Source organism: Argentina silus, assembly GCF_951799395.1.
Source record: "Argentina silus genome assembly, chromosome: 15".
NCBI classification, from domain to species: Eukaryota; Metazoa; Chordata; class Actinopteri; order Argentiniformes; family Argentinidae; genus Argentina; species Argentina silus.
In genome coordinates, this window is record NC_139669.1 from 12,289,460 (window position 1) to 12,315,535 (window position 26,076).

The 26,076-nt window shown below is 46.4% G+C and overlaps 2 protein-coding genes across 4 annotated transcripts; both read right to left on the reverse strand.

Moving 5' to 3' along the window:
• Nucleotides 1-757: 757 nt before the first annotated feature.
• kdm2ab (lysine (K)-specific demethylase 2Ab) lies at nucleotides 758-12,782 on the reverse strand. Its single transcript, XM_083686479.1, has 23 exons — nucleotides 12,624-12,782; nucleotides 11,716-11,754; nucleotides 10,899-11,037; nucleotides 10,594-10,672; nucleotides 10,424-10,470; nucleotides 10,039-10,217; nucleotides 9,260-9,366; nucleotides 9,056-9,149; nucleotides 8,653-8,806; nucleotides 8,433-8,548; nucleotides 8,203-8,329; nucleotides 7,764-8,056; nucleotides 7,150-7,227; nucleotides 6,693-6,956; nucleotides 6,437-6,568; nucleotides 6,195-6,281; nucleotides 4,333-4,671; nucleotides 4,154-4,210; nucleotides 2,576-3,801; nucleotides 2,140-2,303; nucleotides 1,750-1,896; nucleotides 1,412-1,627; nucleotides 758-1,217 (listed from the first exon to the last, which is right to left on the reverse strand). The coding sequence occupies exons 2-23, from the start codon at nucleotides 11,749-11,751 to the stop codon at nucleotides 1,036-1,038; spliced, it is 4,263 nt and encodes a 1,420-aa protein (XP_083542605.1). The 5' UTR covers nucleotides 11,752-11,754; nucleotides 12,624-12,782; the 3' UTR covers nucleotides 758-1,035.
• A 2,308-nt stretch (nucleotides 12,783-15,090) lies between these two features.
• stx3b (syntaxin 3b) lies at nucleotides 15,091-25,387 on the reverse strand. 3 transcript variants are annotated; one of them, XM_083686497.1, is made up of 11 exons: nucleotides 25,026-25,387; nucleotides 20,437-20,511; nucleotides 20,096-20,195; nucleotides 19,813-19,887; nucleotides 19,620-19,690; nucleotides 19,207-19,315; nucleotides 19,024-19,097; nucleotides 18,803-18,937; nucleotides 17,963-18,073; nucleotides 16,656-16,747; nucleotides 15,091-16,155 (listed from the first exon to the last, which is right to left on the reverse strand). In XM_083686497.1, coding segments are annotated over exons 1-11 (873 nt in total). In that variant the 5' UTR covers nucleotides 25,056-25,387; the 3' UTR covers nucleotides 15,091-16,154. The 3 variants fall into 3 exon arrangements, with proteins under 3 accessions (XP_083542623.1, XP_083542624.1, XP_083542625.1); XM_083686498.1 differs by lacking the exon at nucleotides 16,656-16,747; XM_083686499.1 differs by lacking the exon at nucleotides 15,091-16,155 and having other exon boundaries at nucleotides 16,656-17,599.
• Between the last annotated feature and the right edge of the window lie 689 nt (nucleotides 25,388-26,076).

Here is a 26,076-nt window from a genome sequence, read left to right on the forward strand (position 1 = left end):
CAACATAAGTGAAAAAGGCTTCTGAAAATAATTACAATGCTATCGTTCCTTTTTTTTTTTTGCTACCGTTCTTCTAAAAGGGAAACATTTACACAAAAGTATATATTTATATATATTTATATTCTTTAAGATATGGCAGGGAGAGAAGTTGGGGTTGGGAAGGGATAAGGATCCCTCGTTAGAAGCACTAGACTGGTGGGTAAAAGGACTGAAAAATTTGAGTAAATTATACATTTCTACACTGAATTTAATACATATAATTGAAACTGAGTGAAAAGGAACTCACATGTCCATGGAAAACAGAAAATGTATCAAAGACGGGTAAGGTATTTCCTAATGTATCAACATTTGTCCTATTCATTTTTGTAAAAAAACAAACAAAAACAAAACCGGAGGTTTAGGAGTGATAGCACCTGAATTCTAACGGTTTCTTGAGATCGCACCATTTACCCTGCCCCCACGCCCCTTCCATCTGCCCTTAACTGGGTGTGGTCTCGTCACCATGTCGATTGCCCTCTCGCACCGTCCCTGAACCCATTTGCCGCACCTCTCTGACTCAGGGTGGGGCGACCACTGTACTCCTTGAGAGTTTGTCAACAGCCAACACCTTTGAGTGGAGACGGCCTTGTCATAAAGCACTTAGAATCCCCCCTGGGTGAGGAGGATTATGAGGAGACCCCATCTGGGATGAGAAATCCCCCCCCCTCTATCCGCTCACGAGACCCCCCCTTTCCCCCCCCCACCCAACTCTCCCTCTCCAACCCCCATATGAGGTCCACTTCTCCCCCACTTCATCACGCAGTGCAGTCACCTGAACCCAAACATCTGAGTCTCTTGTCTATACTCAAAAAAGAAATTTATACAACATTGAAAGAACCCTGCTCCACCCCCAACTAAGTGTGTAAGTGCTCCCCGTTTCCCTCTCCCTTCAGAGTGCAGGTGGTTTTAAGCCTCCCTTCTCCTTTACAGTCTTTTCTCTGTCACACAGAGACAAAGTCCCCACCCACCACCAGTATACCACAGAGGAGGCGGCCTCTACGATATCCTCTGGATAAGCTTGTCCTCTGATAGGCAGTACAGGGTGTTGACAGACAGCTCAGAGATGAAGGCCTCGCAGGCTTTGCGGGGAATGCCCTTGCAGCCTCGCAAGTCTAGCAAAGAGAGGCAGGAGAGCCGGCGGAGATACCATAGACATGCTTCTGACAGCTTACTGCAGCCTGAGAGAGAGAGAGAGAGAGAGAGAGACTCAATACCAACAACAACCCAACATCATGCAGTGACTACATTTATATGCACACCTATTGGAATATCAGTGTGTATACTGTATGCTTTCCATCTTACCCCCAGATTGAGCCTTTTGGGGTGTGTGTGTGTGTGTGTGTGTGTGTGTGTGTGTGCGTGCATCTCTTACCCCCCAGGTTGAGCTCTGTGAGTGTGTTACGTGTGGAAGAGCCCACAGCGGTGAGCAGGTTGATAGACTGGTCTGTGATGCTGTTGCAGTGGGACAAGTCCAGGCGGGTCAGCTGGGGCATGTGTCTGATCACCAGCCTCACTGTGGATTCAGATATCTCCAGCCCAGCCAGGCGGAAAGACTGCATGTTCCTCAGCTGACTCCGGTTATCACAGCCTAGAGGGAGAGAGAGAGAGAGATGAGAAGTGTGTGTGTGTAGGGGGGGGGGGGGGCCCACAGTACCAAACCCCAAAACAAAGAGTCTATAACTTAAGGAAGAGGGGATGGTCATTTTTCACCTGGGGGGTTAAGCAGATCCCTGATCTGTCCGTCTTTGACCCCTTCGGCCCACCGCAGGTCCAGTGTGCGCAGGAGTGGGCAACTGGGAGAGCTCAGGGCCGAAATGGAGGACCACGAGCAGCCGGACAACATGAGATCCTTCAGTCCTGAGACACAGAGAGAGAGCGGGAGAGAGAGAGACTGAATTCATTGTCTGACTGCAGTTGCGGATGAAAAGCAGACATGGTCAGATTGATGAACAGAAAGAGGAAGGAGATACCGTTCCAACAGTTTGGTAAAATGTGTGTGTGTGTTTGGTGGTAGAGTATGTGTTTAACTGTGAGTGTGTTAGTCGGTGGTGTGACGTGTGTGTATTTAGTAGCTGTGAGAGTGTGTGTGTATACACACACCTGGCAGGCGGTTGATGACCCAGCTGAGCTGTTTCTTGGAGATGGGGGTCCAGGAGAGGTCCAAGGTGACAGGCTGGCGTTTGATGATGCCTAACAGGGTCTGAGGACTGATGGAGCGACTGACGCTCAGATCGATCCGCGTCCACAGCCTCTTGTCCATGCTCCTACAGGACCACACACACACACACACCACTGTGATCATTTACACATCTAGAGAACAGAAAAACCTGCACCTGCTCAATTCATTGCAGCAGAAGTCAAATTGCCTTTTTCAGTGTTTGTCCCTTTGACCCTGACCTGCACCCCAAAAAAGTCAAGTTAGTCGAGCTTCCCATTCCCCCTTTATATCTTTTACACATTTACCATGTTGAAAGACCGTGTGTGTGTGTGTGAGAGATAAAATGTAACACAATAGAACCGTAGTTTGGCCTCTTACCATTTGTACCAGTTCATGCAGACGGCCATGCAGACGCAGAGCTCGGCCCGACTCAGGTAACGGAAGACAGACACCCACACCTCCCTCTCGCAGCCCGGGTCAGTCCCCCCATTCGCAACCTCCTTCTCGCCGCCTGCCTCACTCCCCCCATCCTGCAGCGAGGACAGAGGGATGCGTAGGGGGGGGACGCGGAGGAGAGAGGAAGAAGAGGAGGCGCCGTTGTTGCTTCTCTCCCGCCTGCCCGTCCGAGACCCTCTCTGCTCCTCCGCCCGGTCTCGGCGGGAGCTGCGCGCGAGTGTTTGGCTGCCCCGTGTGTGGATGTGTCTGTCTCGGCGCGAGGCGGCGGGGTGTGTTTGGCTGCCCTGCGTGTGCGTGTGTCTCTCTCGGCGTGAGGGGGCGGGGTCGGGGGTGTGGTGGGTCCTGATGGGTGGCCGGAGGAGGGACTTGCATTGGATGTAGCTCTGGCTGGGAGGGGCCGCCCGGGGGGCGACCGCAGCCTCCAGTTTGGGCACGATGGCCCCCGGGTCGCGCTTGGTCCTCGACGGCCGCTTTAGAGTCACCGTCAGATACGAGTCTTTCATGAGGTCATCGGTAGCGGGCAACAGTAGCACAGGTGGCTCCGCCTGTGCCTGTCCCCCTTCCCTCCCCTCATCCATATCCTCCACCTCCTCTTCCTCCTCTCCTCCGTTTTGGTTGGCCTCCTCACTCTCTTCCTCCTCCTCTCCTTCATCTTCTTTGGCTGCTTTCCCTCCTCGTCTCTGCGGTCTGTTCTCCTTATCCCGTCTGCCCCCCCGCACGCCGTTCCCATTCTCCCTCCTCTCCTCCCCTTCCTCCTCCTCTTCCTCCTCCTCGCTGTCGTCACTATCACTGCTGTCGCTCTCCTCCTCCGCCTCGGCCTGTCGCTCCATCCTTCCTCCTCTCCCTGCTCCTCCCCCTCTCCCTGCTCCTCCTCCTCTGAGCCTCACCCCTCTCCCTCGCCCTCTGTGGCTCTCTCCCCGGGCCTCAGGGGTGAGGCTGGGTGAGGGTTCGGGCGGGGGCAGGGGCAGGGGCAGCGCCACTGCAGAGGGGCGGTAGGGGGACCCTCTCCAGGCCCCTTGGCCCCGGGCCAGCCTGCGTCCTGCGGACAGGCCGGTGGGGGAGCGCGTGCGAGAGGTCACCCCCCTCAGGATGTAGGCTAGCCCCCGGTAGCCCAGGTGTCCGGGAGGGCGATCCAGAGAGGTCTGTCTCTTGAGAAGGAGAAAGGACAGGAAAGCGAGAGGAGGAGTGAGGTACGGTAAAGCAGTAATGTAGAACCACAGTATATTCAATTATAGGGCTGTGACGGTCATGACATTTTAGGTAACGATTAAGTCATGTTAACAACCGTTGTAAGCGTGTACACCTTTAAAGGGGCAGTCCAGTGAAACATGTTTTTATGTTATTCACATTTGGACCAAGACAGACGAAATTATCATCTCTAAAGTATGAAAAATCTATTTTATTGTCCTATTGAATAAGCATTTGTATAATCGTGCACTGGTTTTTCTGTGGTACTGTAGCACTGGTTAAAGGCAGACTGAAAGGTGACATCATGCTTACCACTTGTAAGATTTTGCTGCGCTCCATCTGTTTCTGTGATATGAAGGAATGGAAAAACTGAGATGACTGATTATGACATCATATCAATAACTCTGTAACCTTGGATCCCCCCCCCCCACCCCACCCCGACACACACACTGTCTCACCCTCATCCCCGAGTCCCTGTCTCCCTTCCTCACCCTCTTCCTGAGTCTTAGCTCCAGCGCCCCGGCTCTCTTCCTGTTCTGCTGTTGCTGCAGCAGCAGCCTCTGAGAGGGAGGGGGCGCTGGCCGTCTGGAGCGTGGTGTGGATTGCAGGTTGGGCCTGCCCCGTCGTCCCCTCCTCGCCCCCCTGTCGGCCTGGCCTGTGCCCTCCCGGTGGGTATGCTTGGCAGGCCTTGGTGTGGAGATGGAGCCTGCAGACCCCACGCTGTTGTTGTCACTGTCGACCTCGCCTGTGCCCTCCCGGTGGGTACGCTTGGCAGGCCTTGGCGTGGAGGTGGAGCCTGCAGACGCCACGCTGTCGTCGTCACTGGAGGACTGAGAGCGAAGGAAAGGGAGGGGAGAGATCACCATACAAGTCACCACAGTAACCCACCATTATTGACGACACCATCAACACCTCCATCATTAATTAAATAATGACGTTTTCTGTGCTACCGGGTTGTGGATGAAGAATGAGAGAACGCAGGAGAGAGAGAGAGAGAGAGAGAGAGAGAGAGAGAGGGCGAGGTGGATATAATTGAGCAGTGGTGTCAATTGGGCCTTGGCAGTAAACCTAAAGAAATTAAATAAAATCATGATCTTTTCCACAAAAAACCCAGAAGTCAGGAACACAAATATATACAGTGCCCTGCATAAGTAATGGATCAGTGAAGCATTCCTTCTTTTTGCTGTATGACGCAAAAGATTGGATTTGAAATCAAATGATTACTATGAGGTTAAAGTATAGATTATCAGATTGTATTTGATGGTATGTGTGTACCTATTTCAGGGCACCAAAAGTAATGGGACAGATTCATATAATGTCCAAATTAAGCACTCATGTTAAGTTTGGTCTAAAATGCTTTGCATGCAAAAACTGCCTGAAGTCTGCCACCCATTGACCCCACCAGACGCTGGGTATATTCTCTGGTGATGCTCTGGCCAGGGCTGTACTGCAGTAATCTTCAGTTGTTTGTTTTGAGGTATTTTTGCCTAACATCTTATCCTCCGAAATTAAATGCATGTTCAATTGGATTTAAATCTCAACGACTGACTTGGCCAGTCAACAACTTTCTACTTCTTGGCCCTGAATGAAAAAACTCTCTAGTTGCTATGGCTGTACATTTGGGCCATTGTCTTACTGCATGATGAAGCGTCATCCAATGAATCTAGAGGAATTTGCTTGTACTCAAGCAGACAAGATGTTTCTGTACACCTCAGAATACATTCTGCTGCAGTTCACCAGTCCTAGTGGCAGCTACAGCTTTCTTTTTAGTGATGTTCCAAACTGTTGATTTTAGCAAGGTTTTGCCTGTTTCTAGTCATTTCTTTCAGATTTGTCAGCCTAATAATGACTTTATTTGGTGTCAGACTGATCCTGACCAAGTACACAGCCTGCTATCATTAAAAATACCTGCTTCATGATGTTCATACAAGCCCCCACAAACCTGCAAGCGGCAGGTAAATATTTAACCTGCAGCTGCAGAGGGACAGGTTGATACCTGCATAAATTATGATGCTTCCGTTTGTAGCCAAACAAAGTATAGTTGCTAGGTAAATACCACATAAAACGCAAAAGCACTCTAGGTGCGTTAAAGCAGGTTTTTGAAACCTACAGACATGCAGGTAAATCAAATCTGTAGGTCTGCCGAAACGTGCAATTTGCAGGTTACACTCATGACGTTGCGTTGAAGTACATACATTTTTTGATGAAGTGACCAAAAATGTATACTTTTTCGGGAGAGGGAGAAATGGCAATGGCCAATATGTTTATAACTACCACTGCCTAAGGGACACTTCACTATTGCTCGTGTTGAGAGAGAGAGACACACAGACAGAGACAGAGAGAGAACACAAACCTCTGAGGTAGAGCCTTTGCCTTGGTTACATTTGGGACACTCCCAGCAGCTGGGAAGGTCCTTATTGATCCTGCCCTCCCCAGGCACCTGACACAGGGAGAGACAGAGGTTATAACCAGTCATAACACCTGACATACACAGCAACCGCTTCTGAAACAGCTACAACACCTGACACAGAGAGTGGTTAGTGAGCACTTGAGCGGTGTAGTCCATGCACTCATGCAAGTGTCGAGCATGCTCACCTTGATGCAGTCGGGGTGGGCAATTTGAGCGCAGTTAGAACATTCCATGAGTGTCTGGGACGGGGTTCCATCTCCGGAATCTGGGCTCCCCTCTCCACACACCGCACATGCCGCAGTGGCAGGCAGGTCGGGCTAGAGGAAAGATGACAGGGGTGCACACGCACACACACGTTTTAAAACCATTCCTTATTCCATGCATTTCTTCCTCCACCAGCCACCCCTGACACACACACACACACACACGGAGATTACTCACAGCGAGACACTGGCGCATCACGCAGCTCTTCTTGAGCCTGCCGGGTCCTCCGAACTTCCTCATGTCGTGGCAGTAGGTGCAGTCGCCGCACTCCGTCCTCAGGCAGGCGGCGCAGCGCTTACACCGCACCCGGCGGCGCCGCAGGGCCGAGATGGACGACTTGGGCTTGGTGGGCCGCGGGACCACCGGCCGGTTGAGAGAGGAAGACAGCTGTGGACGGTACACCACCGCAGGTGGGGGGGCGGGGGGCTGGTACCATGAGGGCTGCACAGAGACACAGGCGGAGCGAGAGAGAGAGAGAGAGTTAGTTTTCGGCCGACTGATGTGTGTGGATGAGTTTGCGTGTTACGCAACATGTGCGGGTGTGGTTGGTGTGAGCACAGGTGCGTTTGAGAGAGGACGTGCGTTTGAGTGCGTGTTTTCAAATACGCACAGGAACAGGTGCTCCCTGGCTCACCCTTTTGGGCCACTTGACGATGGGCTTTCCAGTGTAAGACAGCTTTGCGTCATCGTTGGAGTGTTCCTCCAGAAGCGCCTGAACAAAAGAGGAAGACCAAATGGAGAGATACTCAAGAGCTGTGTTGTGGAGCAGCTTCAATATACTTATATGTAATATATCATATATATATAATCTCCAGCACCATACCAGTGTCTATGATGTCATTGGGAGGGGGGGGGGGGGGGGGGGGGGCTGCACAAATCATGTGTCTCAGTCAAGACAATTGTCCCATTACTTTTGGGACTCTGTATAAGAAGTGTTGTCATTTCTAAATGGAGAAACCAATATGTACACAAATACCAAAGAAAATCGCCACTTAAAGCCTCATAGTATTTTTTTTTTCCTACAGATGAAACGCACTCCCACTGGCTGGAAACTTGTTATAGTTTCTGAATCACTGAATTTTAAAATAAATAACTATAAGCACCTTTTCTCTTATTTATTTTTTTGACAACACTGTTTTCACATATCTAGACATGGTATGGTGCTGGAGATAACAAAAAAAAAATGGTGAAGTGTTCCTTTAAAGGATTGAATGTTGCCAGGATGAATGGATGAAAGAACTATCATACCCGTATGTCGTGGAGCAGAGCAGGGGCGTTGTGGATGCCCACGGGGACAGACTTCTTGGCGTCAGGCAGCTCCTCCAGTTTCCCGAGAAGGTTCCACAGCCCCTCCAACTCAAAGGGAGTCAGGTTGGTTCTGACCCCCGGGGGAGAAGAGGACTGATCATTATCATCAGCGTTCTCCTCCTCCTTCTTGACCTTGATTTGCTCACCGGCTCCATCACCATCATTCTCCTCATTCTTCTCCGATGTGCCGTTTTTCTCAAGGCCATTGACGGGCAAGTCTTCCCGGGTCAGACCTGGGAGAGAGACCAAATCAGAGGGATTAGCAAGGAATGAAAGACAGGAAAGAGAGAGAAATGGGGAGACAGGGAAACAAATAAAAGACGGAGAGAGCCAAAGTGGGGTGTGGGTGTGTGTGTGTGTGTGTGAGTGTCAAACTCACCAACGCAGAGGGAGTGCTTCTGAAACTCAGGAGTAAGGTGGGAGGTGTTGGTCAGACAGAAGAGGTATCTCTCCAGCACGTACCAGCACATCTCGTAGTAGAACGGGTAGCGGAACTTCGCCGGGACCTGGTAGAGGGGAGAAGGAGAGCAGGGCAGGTGTGAGGTACTGTCAGAGGTAAAGGAGCGATCATAGGTGTGTTCTCCTCAACCCCTTCAGCGAGGTACTCACTCGGATGCGGTCCTCGATGCTGTAGATCTTCAGCTGCATGGGAATGTTGAAGCTGTGCAGGAAGTTCCCCCCAAACACCAGGGTGTCCTCAGGTGTGTACACCGCATGGATCCAGCCTAGACCACAACAGTGTAGAGAATGAGTGAGTGTGAGTGTGTGTGTGTGTGTGTGTGTGTTAGAGACTGTTTAAGTGTGTGTGTGTGTGTGTGTGTGTGTGTACCTGAGGGGATCATGAAGGTGTATCCCTGCTTCAGCTCTATCCTCTGGCAGTCCATGGCTTTGTCCCCCAGGAAGATGTCCCCCTGTTTCCCTGACAACGCCCAGTTCTCAAAGAGCTCCAGGTTCTGGGGAGTGGGCGGGATCAGCCAGAACACCTGCAGTTGCGGAGCCAAAGGTCAGGCAGGTCAAGGGTTAAAGGTGAAGTGATGAACTGGTGACATGTCATATCTGGATCTAGAACTGGTAGAGTATATGCCAAGTGGGATCCTTGGGATGACCCTACCCTAAAGCCTCGCCTTAAACCTCATCATAACCTAACCATTTTAAATCTCAACTTCAATGGGGTGACATCACTCTGGCTTTGCACTCAGGCTTTGTTCTAAGGTACAGGAGCCAAGTCTCACCTTGCCCCCACGGAGGATGTGGTACCAGACCGACGTGCCTCCAAAGTCAATGTGGAAATCTGTGAAGGAGCCCTGGACACTCATCAGACAGTACCTGATAGGGAGGGAGAGAGGGAGTGTAGAGAGAGAGAGAGAGAGAGAGAGCGTTGGGAACAGGTAATGGTGGACAGGTAACTGGGATGAACCACGCAACATGGGACTCACTTCTGCACTTTGGGATAATGCATCTCTATGATGGCGTTGGTGGAGTCTCTCTGTCTCTCCTTAAGGTGCCGTGGCCACATGGTATCCACCCAGTCTATCAGGTCCACCTGGAGATGGAGGAATTGGGGAAAATAAGGAAGGAAATAAACAGACAATTTCTAAGTACAACCAACGGATTAATTTACTACAGTAGCCTAAATTATATTTAGTTTAGTTATCCACTACATACATGGGAAACAAAGTAAATACATCACACAAGGCAAGAAGAAATTAACTAATTAAATATTCAGTGTGTCTTTTTAAATCTGAAATTATTCATAAAATATTTATTTGGCTTTCACTCGCCTCCGGGGCTTCACTGAAAAAGGAAAACAAACACAACTGGACTGTGTGCATTCAACCAGTCTCCAATTCAACTTTGAGAAATCAGCAACATGTGAAAAATGTCCCTCTGTGAACTCCATACCTCTGAACTCAACTTGGACCTCACATCTTGCTCGCTATCTTTGCTAGGAGGCAATCAGCCAATTTCATGCATAGAAACATTCTCTTTGATAGAAATATACAGTGCACTGTTCACAAATGCGTCATACTGAATGTACTAAAAAAGTACTCCCGAAAGCACAGCAGTATTTGACCGAAAGCTGTTTTTGGTATCGCGGTACTATTGTGGTACTGCAACATTCGTGTAATGGCACTATGAGTGTACGTGCGTGGGTCTCTAATGAATACTGGGGTGTGGTGTCTGAAAAGGTTCTCTGGCCTGGTGTGTGTCTCACCGAGGCTGGGCGTTTCACCAGATTCTCCAGCCGGGTGTGACTAAACTCCAGGCTGATGACGTTGTAAAGCTTCTCTCGCCTGGAGGGCGGGGTCTCGTAGTAGCGCCGCCATTGGGCCATGGACATCTCTATGCCCTTCTGAGTGGTCACATCCATCACATCAACCATCCTCCGACTACCTATAATAAAGGAAGAGGGGACAGGGAAGAGAGGAGGATTTATCAACTGGGTCCACATAAACCTACAAAGGCCTATATGAATAAACACACATGAATAAGTGGCAAATGAAAGACAGAGGGTAAGACGTGCCGAAGGACTCAGTCAATTCGTAACCTAAGCAACCTGTGGTTAGGCGATAAGGTTATTGTAGCTCGGATCCACTTACCTACAAACAGCTTGACGTCACTGACACTGAAATCAGAGTCTGGCATCCTGAGAAAGAGAGAGATTCGGTAAGGCTGGCTATTTATCTTCTAAAAGTGAGCTGACTTCCATATTTCCAGAACTTACACTGGGGGGAATTTGACTAAATAATAAAGGAGGAGAATGACGTACTCAATGCCGAGGCCGTCTGGTTTCTCAAAGATAAGGGGGTCCCTTAGCCCCTCTCTCTGGATGTACTCTAATGTGAAGTCTGCAAACAAACACAGAGAAACAACATGTTAAATGCAAAAATACATACCCACAGCCAGTGGTCAGAACAATGTAACAATTCACAAATTGAGTTTTCCCTGGCCACGTGTTCTGACCTGGAAAACTCGGGGCCCATAGTTTTTGCTAACAAGGTCAGGAAAAACTGCGGGCCATAATCATCACATTCAATAAACTTGGTGAGACTGCATCACGGTTTGACCTCTGACCTTTTCCATCCATATGTTTAACCAGGGTGGAGTTGAACCTTTCGCACTGCAGCTTCTCATCCAGGTCAAACGACCTCTTCCCCTCAATCTCATCATCCGAGATCCCATCGTCCTGGTAACGCCGCCGCGTACCTGTACGCTAGTAACAGAGGACAGAGGCTACAGTTCACTTGAAATGGGCTTTTAGCTAAGACCATACTTAACGTATATGGATGTATCCATACCAGAGACAGTCACTGGATTATTCAACAGCCCAAGTGGGCACCACAAAAGGAGGGGCTTATCTCCCACCCCATCCCCCTTCCCTCCCATTCACTAGCTTGGCTAGACAGATGGACCCAGCATCACCGCCCCACCCCCTTCTACAATCATCACTGTCATGATCTCAACCCCAGACACATCACAAGACATTTCACTAAGACCTCTCAAAACAGGATTGATATATTTACCACACACACACACTTTCTAACACCAAACAGCACAAAATAATAACAGTTTATCATTCATAATAATTTCAGCAAAAGGCAAAAAATGACAGAAAAACCCCCAGTAATATCCTAGTCCTGAGGCCAACACAAAGGTGTCTACCAAGATGTTATGTGTATGTTTGTATGTATGTATGTCTGCGTGTGTATGGTCTCTCAATAGGTTCACCTGTGATGTTAAATGGCTGGATCGGACACTGAACTTGAACTTACGATGAACCCACTGACACACGTCGAGTCTATTGTTATGACACAACTGCCATAAAACAGTAACCCATTCATCTAGCTTGCAACCGAGCCAGCAATGCATTACTCAAGAGAAGTGTACTTACCAAGCGTTTGCTGTATCGTGGGTGCTGGTCGTCCATGATCTAGGACAACAACATTGAGCGTGATTAACAGCATTAACAATGTAATTCCACTGTATTAGCTACTTTCATTCCAAGTTTTTTAATGGCAAACGACAGCGCCCACTGAAAAACTACTGCAACCGACTGTTTGACAGCTTGCCAGAAAGGCGACAAGGAGCCACTACTAACAAACTAACCTACTTGCAGTTTCAATTTATGTATGCTTTTATTATAAATACACATGCGTTATTGCTCCTTATTCTGACACGTGAAAGATACTGTATTCACATCAACATCAGCTATAAACAACAATGATCAGTAGCATTTGCCATTTAAAACAGCGAGAAAAAAATCAATAGTGCACGTAAATGAATAGCACTATAGCATATGTATCTAGCCTAGCTAGGCCTGGAGAGCGTTACGTGAGGTAATACAACTTTATATACATAATTACGCTTAGACAAGCTATCTAGCGTAGTGTTACCAATCTTACCCACTAGCTAATAGCTCATAAGATAATGGCTTGTTGTCTCTGACTGTCCTCTGTCCGAATGAATCCAAATTTCCATACAATTACACGCTTGGTGGATATCAGCTCATGAAGCTGGTTAGCTAGATACTGTAACTGAACGTATTCTTGCATCATCAAAAATAACATTTTTTGCAAGCTTTTGTTAAAGATACAATTCTGCGGGCAATACGCGTTCCGGACAGGCTAGCGCGACCCCCTTTCATAATACCATTAGGTGTGTTGGCTAGCTAGCCAGGCTAGCGGAGCGAACTGCATTTAGCTGTGTAGCTAGCTAGCAAATGTTAGCTAGCCAATGTAAGCTAGCTAGCTAGTCAAATTCAACGGCAGTTTGTTGTTATGAGATAACTTTTTGCCGTACCAATACACCAACTCCTTCAGTTGCTGTGGTCTGTATGTCGTCCTCAAGACCGGCTTTCAGATCATATCGCTGAAGTTTGTATCCATCTTAGTGTAATGTTGTCTGTTTAGTTTGTTATCCTTGTTATTGTGCGATAAAGTTAAGGCGATCCGCTTCGGGCCGCCATTTTCAGCTGAGCACCAAACACACACAACACGACCCGAAAGAGAAGAACCCGCCCCCGATTTACCAATACTTAATTGATTAATCAACAACGGAACGTTGTGATTGGGTAGAAACGATGCTTCTTCAAAAGGGGCGGGTTTGTAGAGGCGTTTAAACCGCGCCCACGTGGTGTCAATGAGACGAAGTAGCCAATGGCCGTAGAGGGCAATCTGATGGGCAAAGCATCTATTCGCTAGGGTGTTAAAATGGGGTCAACGTGACAGCCTATCATCAGGCCAGTATGGGGAGCAACTCAGGCACACTAAACCAATCATATCGGATCATAGTAAAGCTGAAGATATACTCGGAAAGATCCCATGACATAAGGAAAGACGGAGCATAATAAACGGATAATAGTTGCTACTAGTCGCTGATACCACTTGGTAACGGAATAATAACATATTAGGGGGGTGGGGGGCAATAAAGAGAATCCCAACGACAAGAGACACATATAATACCACGCACACAAAATATTTTTATTACATAACAGGCTTTACTTGGTTGACACCACCGCGCTGAATGAGTGACAACCGCCTAGAAAGCCATCATCATCAGTTACATTTCAGTATTGTACATACTGACTGACAAAGCATAGAGACAACATTGCATGAACATCAATCACATCAACCATACATGAAGCAACTAACAAATACACGCTCAAGAATTAGTAAATCGAGGACTTTGACCATAAAGCACAGCTATTAATATATTGTGAAGTTAGAATGTTGTTGCTCAGATAACACATATTTTGTTATGCTTACATTACAATCATTGATGACCTATTAAATTCATTTGTCCAAATAATGCAATGTCCTCCTTTAATGGCCAGGGGGCGATGTAGTCCATTGGATCCTCAAAAGTCCAAGATCCTAAATCAGGATTAGTCCGAGGTCCTAAATTCTAATTAAATTGAATTGGTGAATTGAATTGCTGAACACATATTAGAGCAGTGATCTAAATTAAAAGACATTTAATAACTATGACAATTTTCCCTACAATTCATACAGCAAGAGGAAATGGGACAAGGGGAAGGGAGGACCAAAGAAGTGTTCACAGGTCTGGTTTGTTGTTGTTCTTTTAAGTTTTGATAGGCCTAAAGAGAGGGACCCTTCAGTCATAAATCTTCTGGCTCATGGAAAACCAACAGGTTATTCTGTCTGAAAGCAAAGAAAAACAAATATTTCTGCAAGGACAATATGTGCCATAATCTAAATGGCGCTGGATGGATATAGAGGTGCTCTGATGTGTGTGTGTGTGTGTGTGTGTGTGTGTGTTTGCAGAATTTGTCTTTACCTGTTCAAATCCTTTACGAGAAGAAGCTGTACAGATAGGAGAACACAATGATTCCAATAATCGCACAGCACAATGTGATCATCATCTTTTTCTGCAGATTCAAAGAAGAGCAAGAGAAGTATGAGAGGTGGTAAAGGAGAGCAGGAGACAGGCTGAAATGAATAATTATCATATATTTGATTCCTATCATCTGAAGACATCATGGATGTCAATAAACTACTTTCTACAAACTAACAGTTGAATTAAGTATGAGAAAACAGGAGAAAACAGGTTTGGTCGATCAGGGGCGGGGTGGGGGGGTGGGGTGGGGGTGGCGAAGAGCATCAGAGTGTGAGTTTGTGTGTGTGTGTGTAAGACTTTGTGTGAGAAAATGAGGAGATAGATGGCAAGGGAGGGAGACTTACCTCTACTTGACAACCAAGGGTCTACAAGCTCACCATGCTATGTGGCAGGTGAGCTTGTGTGTCAATTACAGTATCGTAACATACATACAGGAGACAGCAAGAATACATAGATGTAAACTAAAAACCCATCTCTTTAGACTACACCTGGGCCTCTCCTCCTCAGACCTCTCCCCCTCCTAGCACTTCACAACACAAGAACTTGTGATTAACCTGAACTTTCTCTAGCGCTGTGACTGCATGTGGCACTTACTGTTATAGAAAATCTTACTTGACTGTGATGTATAGTTGTTTCACTTACAATAAGTACACTTGTCTAAAGTAAGTCGCTCTGGATATGAGTGTCCGCTGAATGACTCAAATGTAAACAACTATCTTTCAGAGAAATATATCATTCACAAATGAGTTGTTCACGATGAGTCATTCACAGAAAACTCAGTCGCTCAGATTCTCTCTTAAGACATACCAACTCAATATTGCACACTCTGCAAATTTACAGTAAAACTACACAATGCCTTAAGAAGCATGCAGATGAAACAGTCACCACCAAACCATTAAAAAACATAAAATCTTTTATTCCTTCATTAAAATCTTTGGCATTCACCATAACATTATGGCAAACATAGAAACATAGCTTACATTTAAAACAGCCTTTAATAACACTTTAAATTCCCAGACACTCAGTGTCTCATTCATAGTCTTGTCATTCGCCACTGTGGACATAAGGGCATTGTGATTGGAGAGGATGTAGATGTGAGGGATCAGAGTATAGTGGAAACCAATCAGAAGCCTTGAAGTAAGGTCATCTTTGTGTGCTTTGACGAGTACAAAAAAAACACTACCGGAGTGGCATCAAACACTCTGGTACATGCTCAAAGTCATATCCTTCATATTAAGACTGAGATCCACTGGGCTTCCGCCTCAACATAAGAATCATAGGTGCAATAAACAACACACCATTCCTCTGCCAGCTTGGGGAGGGAGGCAGTGGATAGTTTTACACACTTATAATGGCAAGACATTTCAGACAGGGGTGGGGTGGGTCATGGGGATGAAGGGATGGACGTATACGTAATATAGAAAAGTGAAAAGTGAAATACCTTTCAACAGGCTGAAGATAAGTTAAAATGAATTAAATAGCTTAACATTATAAAATACATTTAAAACAGTGAATGGAAATGAAATGCATTTTTTTGGGGCATGAGGCTTTAACATTTTCCCCTTTTTTAAGACTCCCTTTTTCCATTATTACAGGTGCGTGGGTCTCTTTAGTTCCCTGGTTCCTCTCCCTCCGAGTCCTCAAACCAATCAGAGACTCGTCCACCTCTGGGAAGAGACCAGCCTGCTCTGACCAGGCAATCCCACCCGTTGACCCTTTTCTATTGGTCAGATATACAGTGTGTGGGGGGGGGGGGGGGGAGTGTCTGGGTGCAAGAGGAGTGATTAGTTGAGTCTTCCTCGCCCTCTGAGGCGTTAACAGCTGGAGGAGGGTAGGACGGAGTGATGTGGAGAAGGAGGAGGAGGAGGATGATGGATAGATAGGGGGCGTGGCTCCTCTATACTGTTTGTGATAGGATGATGGCGAGGATGATGACGGCAAGCACGGCACATACCACAGCAATAATGATTGTTTTCTATAGAGAGGGAGAGAAAATGGAGAACAAATATATGAGTATTTAAGGTAACATATGAAGACAGAGACAGACATAGACAGAACTGCTGAAGGAAATGAAGCTTTGAACATGATGATCATAGCACAGTGACTCATCACTGTAAAAGTCAACCAAGAACACAGATGACAGAGCCCAACTACACCAAGGAGTGACAGGGACACAAACATCATGCCAACCAGTAACGTCGCCTTGTGGGCACCCCTTCACTATACATAAACCTGAACACATGCAAAAACAAGAACCACTCAAACTAAGTGCACTTACACAGTGTTCCCATCAAATGCAATCCCAGACACACGAGAGAGAGAAGTCAACACACCCAAAGATCTAAAACACACAAACACACCCTGTAAAAGCCCAAGAGGGAAAAAACACACACACAAGTTTCACACACACTCACACCCTTAGACTGCCAAGCCAAAGCTCCAAAAGCACCCTGTCGCCCTCCCAACGTTACTCACCATTTTACACTTTTTAGTCCTACCGATAAGCCCACAATCAGAGCTATGATGGCCAGCAAGACTAGCAGAGCCACAACTATTATCACAATTTTCTGTAGGGAACAATCAAGTTGACTCTATTAGAACCATTTTTCCATTAACATTTACCATGAATGAAGAAGTGTCTGATATCACAACCACATTGTGTATGGAACAACTCTGTGTCCATTGCTTTGTGTGGCAAAGGAGAACCTCTACACAACCTGCCCGCTATGGAGGAAAGAATCTTATTTTTTTACCACTCCTTTTCCACGATAGGTTAAAGCCATCGACAACAAAATAACATGTCTTTTCAAACAGTCTCACGTAAGCACACAAACGCACACACAGAGAAACAAAAACTCTTGAGTAAAATAACACTTTTTACTGTTTTAAAACATCGTGACATTCAAACCACAGTCATGCATCAGATGACATGGCAGGCTATTGTAGTTGCAGTTGAAAAGAGGAAATGATATACAGCTTTAGGGAGAATAGAAAATGAAGAGAGAGCCAGAGAAAGACTTAAGCGTGGTATTTGTGCAAATATTGTGTGTGTGAGTGTGAGAGAGTGTGTGTGTGTGTGTGTAGCTCTTGGGGGGTAGAGATCTGGAGGAGGGGTCTGGGTTTGTTGGGCAGAGGGAGTGGGAGGGTTGTGGGATCCTTGGGGAGGTGGGTCATTAGAGGCTGGCTAACAGGGGCAGGGGTAGGGGCAGGGGTAGGGGTAGGGGTAGGGGTAGGGGTAGGGGTAGGGGCAGGGGTAGGGGCAGGGGCAGGGGTAGGGGCAGGGCGAGGGACTTCCTCAGGCCACTCACACGCCGGGCCTCCTGCTGAAACTTGGCGGCTTTCTTCGTGTCAGCTACCGCCCGCTCCACAAAGCCCACCGATTGGTCCATGTTGTTCTCAATCCTTTCAATCATTCCACCCTGACAAGGGGCGGGATGTCGGAAGGAAAAAGATGTGCGGATGGGGGGGGGGGGGGGGGGGGGGGGGGGAGTGGTAGCGAAAGAGAAGAGAAGAGGAGAAAAGAGTGCAGAAGAAACGCAGAAGACATGTAGACTGTGTTACAGTGGTGTGTGTGTGTGACCAGCAGTGTGCATGTTTGGTCTACATAGTGTGTGTGGTTTTAAAATATGAAAGCGTGCCAAAACTGTTGCTGTGCGTGTCAGAAAATGAATATATAGTCTGGAGGCTTTGTACTGCGGTAAAGGGGATAGGCTCATTTAAGGGTAGAGATAGGGTGAAGACCACCATCAGAGCGGAGCTTGGGTAAACATGGAGTACAGTACCTTGCGTGCTTTGCTCTGGTACCTGATGGCTTTTTTGGTCTCAGTCTTAGCCACTGTTATGTGGTCCACAGCTTTAGACACCTGGCACTCTATATTGTTGACTATATCACCCTGAAAAACACACACACACACACACACACACACACACACACACACAGTAAGTCAACAAAGCAGGACTATCGATTTCATAACACATAACTGATTGCATAAGAGAAGCAACAAAAATAGCATAACAGAGAATGAAAGGTTAAGAACAATGTAATGCTCTTACCTCACAACCGGCTTTCCCTCAGAAAGCATAGGATAACCAACAAGATACACGCGGTTACAGAGACTTCATGTGGCAGTGATGACTAGTTTACAGTGTGTGGTTGCATCCATTCTAATGTGACTGATACTGTACAAATATTAAAACTGTGAATGGATGTGACTCGCTAACTAAACTCATCAACTAAACTCATCTAGTCATCAAAAATGACTGAATGATGAGAGGGAGGTATGGACGGACAGAAAGACCAAGGGAAAGACCCACGCCAGTGGGGAGGAGGAGGAGGAGGAGAGCAGGAGGAGTGGACAAGGGCCAGAGAATGACTGAGAACGGTAGAGAAAGACAATAGGACACCGGAAGAAAGAACAAGCTAGGAAAAGACAGACAGACAGACAGACAGACAGACAGACAGACGAAAAAGGGGGAAAAAGGGGAGAGAAGGAGAGAAACAAAGTTAAACACAGCAGGGTTAACATGTGGGGCCAATGATTGGATGGATGGATGGATGGATGGATGAGTGCGTAGCTGGACAGATGAGTGGCTAGATGGATGGATAAAGGAGGCAAATGTACCTGGCTCTCCACCAGCATGGCAATGTCTACAAACATGTCGTGGAGCTCCTTGATGCTGCTTTCCAAACGCACTATGTCTTTGTGTCGTGACTCAATCTCACTCAGAGCCTGCTTGGAGATGCTGGAGTCCATGATCTACACAGGGGAGAGGGTTAGTGGTACACATACTCACACACAGATATTGTACACACACACACACACACACACACACACACACTTACCCCTGCCGCGAAGACAGCTGAATTTCCACTCTCTAACATCTCCTCGAGCTCCTCATCTGTTGTTGCTTTACCAGCTAGAGAAGGGAAGAAAATTGTTGTACATTTCATACAGTGTATGTGTGTGTGTGTGTGTGTGTGTGTGTGTGTGTGTGTGTGTGTGTGGTGTGTGTGTGTGTAACTCACTGATCTCCAGCTGTCTCTGGATGCGTCCTTTACTCCTCTCCCTGAAGTCTACCTGAGCCTCGTTGTACTTGGTCATCACGTCCACAAACTTCCTGGACAGCACTGCATGCTGAGAGAAGGGGAAACAGGAAGGAGACAGGACGGGGGTCATGTGGAGCGCTGCTGACCCTACTGACAGGCTTACATGTAGGTGGCTGTTTTGTCAATGCTGAGTTTGTCGACTGACTACACTAGGTAGGATTGTACCCCTGTATCACAGTGAAGGGAAACCTTGTACTAAGGGCATACTGCATTACAATTCTGCTACAATGTGGTGTTGGGCAGCCATATTTTAGGGCCTACCCAATGAGACTATACTGGACTGTTGGAAGGCTTCAGATCTGGGTAAAGGGTGAGGGGAGATGAACTCTGACCTGTGATTTACGTATCCGCATGTCAGCTGACACTCTCTCCTCCTCCTCAGACTCCAGATTCCTCTCGATGGCTGAGAACCAATCAACATGCCTGATTAACCAGGATTCATCAACCAGAACTATTCAGTAAAATCACTATTAGCCAATAAGCATCCACTCGGTTTCTGTTACATCCTGTGGGAAAGGGACTCACTCTTGAGTTTGTTGCGGGCATTGTTGGCCATCTTCTTAATATCGTTGGTGAGAGCCTCCAATTCATCCTGCGTTTCTGTGAGGAAAGAAGCTAATTAAATAATCCACAGAGAGAATAGGAGAAGCTAAGATGGAGGAGGAGGAGTCATATACAGAAGAAGAAAAGAGATAAGAGATGTAGGTGAAACGAGAGATGAAGAAATCTAGAGAAGGAGAGATAGGTAGAAGGGGGGGGGAGAGAGAGAGAGAGAGAGAGAGAGAGAGGAGGCATGGGAAGTATTTACTCTGGTCTGACGTGGGTGCAGACAGGATGACTGAGTAGAGTTTCTTGACTTCAGCCACATTCTCATCAATCTTATCAATACTGTTCCGGATGTCCTCAATCTGAAACACAGAGAGGTAGAAAGCTATGCACACATGCATTTATCATTTATGCGCGCACACACACACACACACACACACACACACACACACACACACACACACACACACACACACACACACACACACACACACACACACACACACACACACACACACACACACACACACACACACACACACACACACACACACGTCAGTAGGAAAAACAAACACACACATACACACGTACATACACACTCACCTGGCAGAAGAACTCGTCCATGAAAGCTGCGTTGTCCACAGCGATCTCCACCTCCTCATCGTCATTGTCACACGTCTGAAATGAACAGAAACTGGCATCAGTATACACACACACACACACACACACACACACACGCACGCACGCACATAACATGGTGTATCTGTGCTGAGTGTGGCACACACACACACACCCGCCCAAGTGCGTGCACAGTGCCATGCACACACACACACGGCTTGCTGATATTTGCACTATGAAGGGCAAGGGCAGAGCTAACGAACAGAACCGGTTTTTAGTTTTTGACCTCTCCTGCTTAAATAAATGTCAGATAAACGGGTAAACAGTCAGAATGCTGTGCTGTATTGTCAGCTGGAACGGTAGGACAAAAGGAGAAGGGTTGAAAACAGAGAGGGAGAGAATGGAGAGGGAGAGAATGGAAGGGTCACTGGACAGAGAGAGCCCTACTGGGGTGGGGAGGGTATTTGGCATTACATAACTGGGTTTGGGAGATGATGAAAATGATCTCAATGCCCCCTTATCGTTTTATATGGCAGGCATGCGTAAGTAATGGGACAGTGAAGCAGTGAGGCTCTATAATCCAAAAGTATGGATTTGAAATCAAACAATTACTATAAGGTTAAAGTATATATTATCAGCTTTTGTGGGACAGTTGTTTTGGGGAGCATTTTTCAGTCATCCACTGTACAAGTCTTCCTTAGCCTACCAGCCTGTTTGAGATTGTTGAGCTCACCAGTGCTTTTTTCTCTTTTATATTATGTTCCAAACTGTTGATTTGGGCAAGCCTAAGGTTTTGGGTATGTTTCTCGTAGTTATCTGAATGTTCATCTTAATAATGGCACCTCTTTGACTTTCATTGACACCTCTTTGGTCCTCATGTTGACAGATATATAGTAGACTCCAAAGGCAAACACAAAGCCTAGAATCAATACTAAACGTTGACAAATCTTATGCCTACACATATGATGCGACAGAACATACCTGACTAACCAGAAACCCCAGTAAAGACCCTAACCCATTTCTAAAGGTTGAAACCAATATGTACACAAACACTATCAAATAAAAGCTGAGAAACTCTACTCTACTCAACTCTACTTTAACCTCATATTGTTTGATATCAAGCCAAAAGAAGAAAAAATGCTTCACTCTCACATTACTTATTCAGGGCACTGTATATGCTTAGCAATGGAGGCTGGTGGAGGGAGAAAGCAGAGGACAGGCTCATGGTAATCCATGGAATGGAATGCCTCTCTCTGTCCCTACTCCGTATGACAGGCTGTGGGTTCTCACCTTACAGTTTTACTGTTCAACAGTTACAACAGTTGACAGCTGTTACAATGTTACAGTTTATGTCTTACAGGGCTACTGTAGTCCAAAGTCTGAGTGCTTTACTTCCATGGTCAAACAACAGAGAACAAAGTCAAGACAAGGAGACACAGCGTAACCTGCTGATTCTCTCCGTTCCCTCCCCTCCTCTCCTCCCTCTACCTCTCATTTCACACACACATCAGCTGAGTTCTAACACTCTGTCCTGAGTCAGCTGATTCTCCTGTAACTGTGCAACTAACTTACAGGGCCCACATGAAAACCTGGGGCTTCATCTGAAAGGCAATTCTATAATATAGTCACTTTTTACATACAGCTGGAGAGACATTGCGTGTTGACAGGAACATTCACTATAACTCCATGGTCATTTTTAGTGCTCAGCGTCGAACTCCTCCTCTCCACTTCGAATAGCAAATGTATGCAATGTCTTTTACAATTCGAACACACACACACACACACAGCTGCAGTAGTGAGATAAGACTAGTCAATGCACTAATTTCCTTCCTGTGCTCTAAGTCTCTCTCATTCAGCAAAAATGAGGGACGGAGGGAATGAAATGTGTGAAAGAGAGAAAGAGAGAACACACTGAGAACGCGGTGTGTCAGTTTGACACTGAAACCACGGGGATACAAGGGTTTCAGTGTCTCCCTTTAGTTAGCGGTCCGTTAGGAAACTTTCATGACAGGCCCCCATAAACCTCACTCATCCTTGTGACTATTATGACACTCCACCTCCTATTGAGATGAGATACCTCTCTGCTGTGCAACCTCAAGACATATGCCCAGTCACATTCCCCTCAACAGGACAATAATAACTAGACACATAACCTTTACAATGGTGCTGCTTCACTGATTCTTAACCTAAACTCACCGAGCACTTTCTTAGGAACACCTGAACACCTTCTCATGGTGGAGGTGGTGTAATGGTGCGGGGAATGTTTTCTTGGCACACTTTGGGCCCGTTAATACCAATCAATCATCGCTTGCATGCCACAGCCTATTTGAGTATTGTTGCTGACCATGTGCATCCCTTCATGGCCACCAAGGTTTCATGAACATGACAACGAGTTCAGTGTTCTTCAGTGGCCTTCCCAGTCACCGGATCTGAATCCGATAGACCACCTTTGGGATGTGGTAGAACTGGAGTTTCAAAGCTTGAAAGTGCATCTGAAAAATCTGCAGGAATTGTGTGATGCAATCACGTCGTCATGGACCAGAATTTCAAAGGAATCTTGTGGAATCAATGTCACGAAGAACTGAGGCTGTTTTGAGAGCAAAGGGAGGCCCTACCCAGTATTAGTATAGTGTTCCTAATAAAGTGCTCAGTGAGTGTAGATGTGCTTATCACAGAGGCATGTGATTGAGTCTTTTCATTGGCCCTTTTCATTGTAAAGCCTTCCCAAGTGCTTAATCCCACTCTTCCTGACACTATTAAATTTTTCTTTTTCATTTTTCAAATGATAGATTCAGTCCTGTACAATCTGACTGAATTCCATCACAGATAGAAAGACATAATGCGAGACTTGGACTGTGTGATTAAATTACACTCTGCATTACAACTGATTTAGGATAAAGACCTTTCCTCTCCCACTGCTGACCTCTACGACTGAGAGAGATTACATTCAACACAAGATTAACTATACAGTAAAAGTAGGAGCCAGGGTCATCATTTACATTAAGTTAATTAAGTAACACTGTCATTGCTTTGGTCACATTGTATTAGCATGTTGTTCTGTAGTCGTTTGGTAATTGTATGTCGTATAGAATCACTCAGTCATTAGTGCTATGCAATTCCAAAGCCATTTCTAATGTACTGTGCAACAACATGACACTGACTGCACTGGGGGTTAGTTCTGTCCAAGAACTACCACCCGCCCCCCACAATCACACATTCATTCACACACGTGCGCGCACACACACTCACACTCACACTCACACTCACACTCACACTCACATCCTGTGAGAGACTACAGCAGAGTGTGACCAGGCTATAGGATAACATGACACTGCACTTGAGTGTGGAGTGATGGAGATATTTCTTGACAGTGGACACATCTAAATATTCAGTCCAGTATCATACAGTAGAATGCAATCTGTCTCTGTACAGATCGTGGTCTCTCAGCAGTCCGGTTAGAGAGTTCGGTACAGGACACTGGGGGCATGAGACTGAACTGTTGGTGGGGTGTGTTGACTGGACTGTGGTGTATATTGTCCAGAGTGGTTTCCTGTTTCAGTCTATTCCCTAGTCTACAGCATCTGTCAGCTGACCTGATCATGCACCAGGCATGAGCACGCACGTCAACAATACAACCCCACCAGCAAGTTAAACATTAGAGGGAGAAAGCGAGCTAAACCACCAGACTATGGCTTCCAGGTATATGTAAATGGTTGTTCAACAAGTATAAATTATAAAAAAATAAACTAATGGACCCTGCACGCATTTCCATTTTGCTTTCCTTATCCTGAGGGACACCAACTGTAGCTACCTGTGGACAGCATTGACAAACTAAACATTGCAAATATTTGGCAAACAATTAAAAGGTGGCCATGGCAACATATCCTGACGCTGCTGCACTGAACCAGAACGGGTGCCTCACCCAACGCGAACCACTTTATGACAGAACAGTTACATCCTGGTTCAATTGTATGAGAAACTAGGCCTACAACCTATCAGCTTGAGTAGCCTGTGTGGTGTAAACGAATCCATTGAAAATACACTGAAACAATGAGGGTACTACAACATTAATTGGCAAAGGTGGCGATGCCATGGGTCCACTTCTATTATTAGGCCCACCTGCCTAAAATAGTAATTAACTGATGACGTGAGCACTGCTATGCCATATTGAATATGGATATCGCGCGAGGGACGACAGACTTGTTACCCGTTACCTTGTCTTAACCTCCACCCGAGTTGCAACTGTCCTGAGTGACATGTCCCCAATAGACACACCGACAAAACTAACCTCCCGGGACCATTATTCTTTATCTAATTAATAATCAAAAATCTCTTAAATTCTCTCTTTGATTCAATTGAGACTGATCATCTCCGAGGTTGAAGTTATGTCATCATATTAAAATGCATCAGGGCTTCAAATGCCGTAGTTTAATCAGCTTGCATCGAATAAGTACCGATTTTGTTGAACAATAGACCAAATAGACAAGTGTAAAATAATTTCAATAGGCCTACACATCTGTCTCGCTCAGGAAAAAGTGTCACTAACACTCCAAACACAACATTCCGACACTTACCGCTTTGAGTTGCTCCAATCGGTCCTTCATCCTGCCGACTATAAATAAAACAAGCTAAAACAAAGAAATAAATATAGATATATACGATAAACTATTTGAGATCTGGTCCTAGAACTGTCAATTCCTCAGCCAGCTGGACAGCTAGCTGTAGAACGGAATCCCACCGCCAGTGAGTTGAAAATCAACTATTCTAAAAGTATTGGTAAGGTTCTGCGTAAAAATGAGTTTTGTTGATAAATTACTGCTTTTCCGCCAATTGTCCATACAATATGGCTGCGGGGCTAGAAGATCGTGTTTTTTGCTAAATCTCTTCGCAGGGGATTAAAACAACAGTTGTGTACAGCCCGCATAATCTCTCTCTCTCTCTCTCGCTCGCTCGCCCACAGTAATCATACTAAAACGCACTTTCTAGATCACGCATGCGTAAAGGCTCCTCGTCCACTTGTCGTATATGCGGCCACGCCCTGGACAGTGTGATACCTGAGTGTTGACCGACCGTGCCAAGTTAAAGGGAACGCAGCCTCAATTCATTTTATTCTACTTCACGGTGACATATGATTTGTGTGTGGCATTTGACCTGTCTACAAACATGTCTGTGCGCAAGAGAAGCCTATGAATAGGCTATGCTTATTGACGCACGGTAAATGTGGGTGTATTTGTTAGAGATATAGCCACAGGATCGATGTCTATAGCCTATCCCACCTCACTTCCAATCGGGACTCTACCGTTCATTAACCACCCGCCCCCCACAATCACACATTCATTCACACGCGCGCGTGCCCTCGCGCACAAACACACGCACGCACGCACACACACACGCACACACACACACACACTCACACAGATCATCTGCCATCTCTTTCTCTCTGTTAAGCCGATAAGGACATGGTTTATTACTACCCGTGACCAATGACTGCCAGTGACTCATGATAGCTGCTGTGTCTCATGGCACCAACACTAATAGGAATAGGCTAAGCTACAGGAAACAGAAGGTTGGAAATGTAACATGTCTCTCTATCTCTCTTTAACACCCGCACACACGTACACGCAC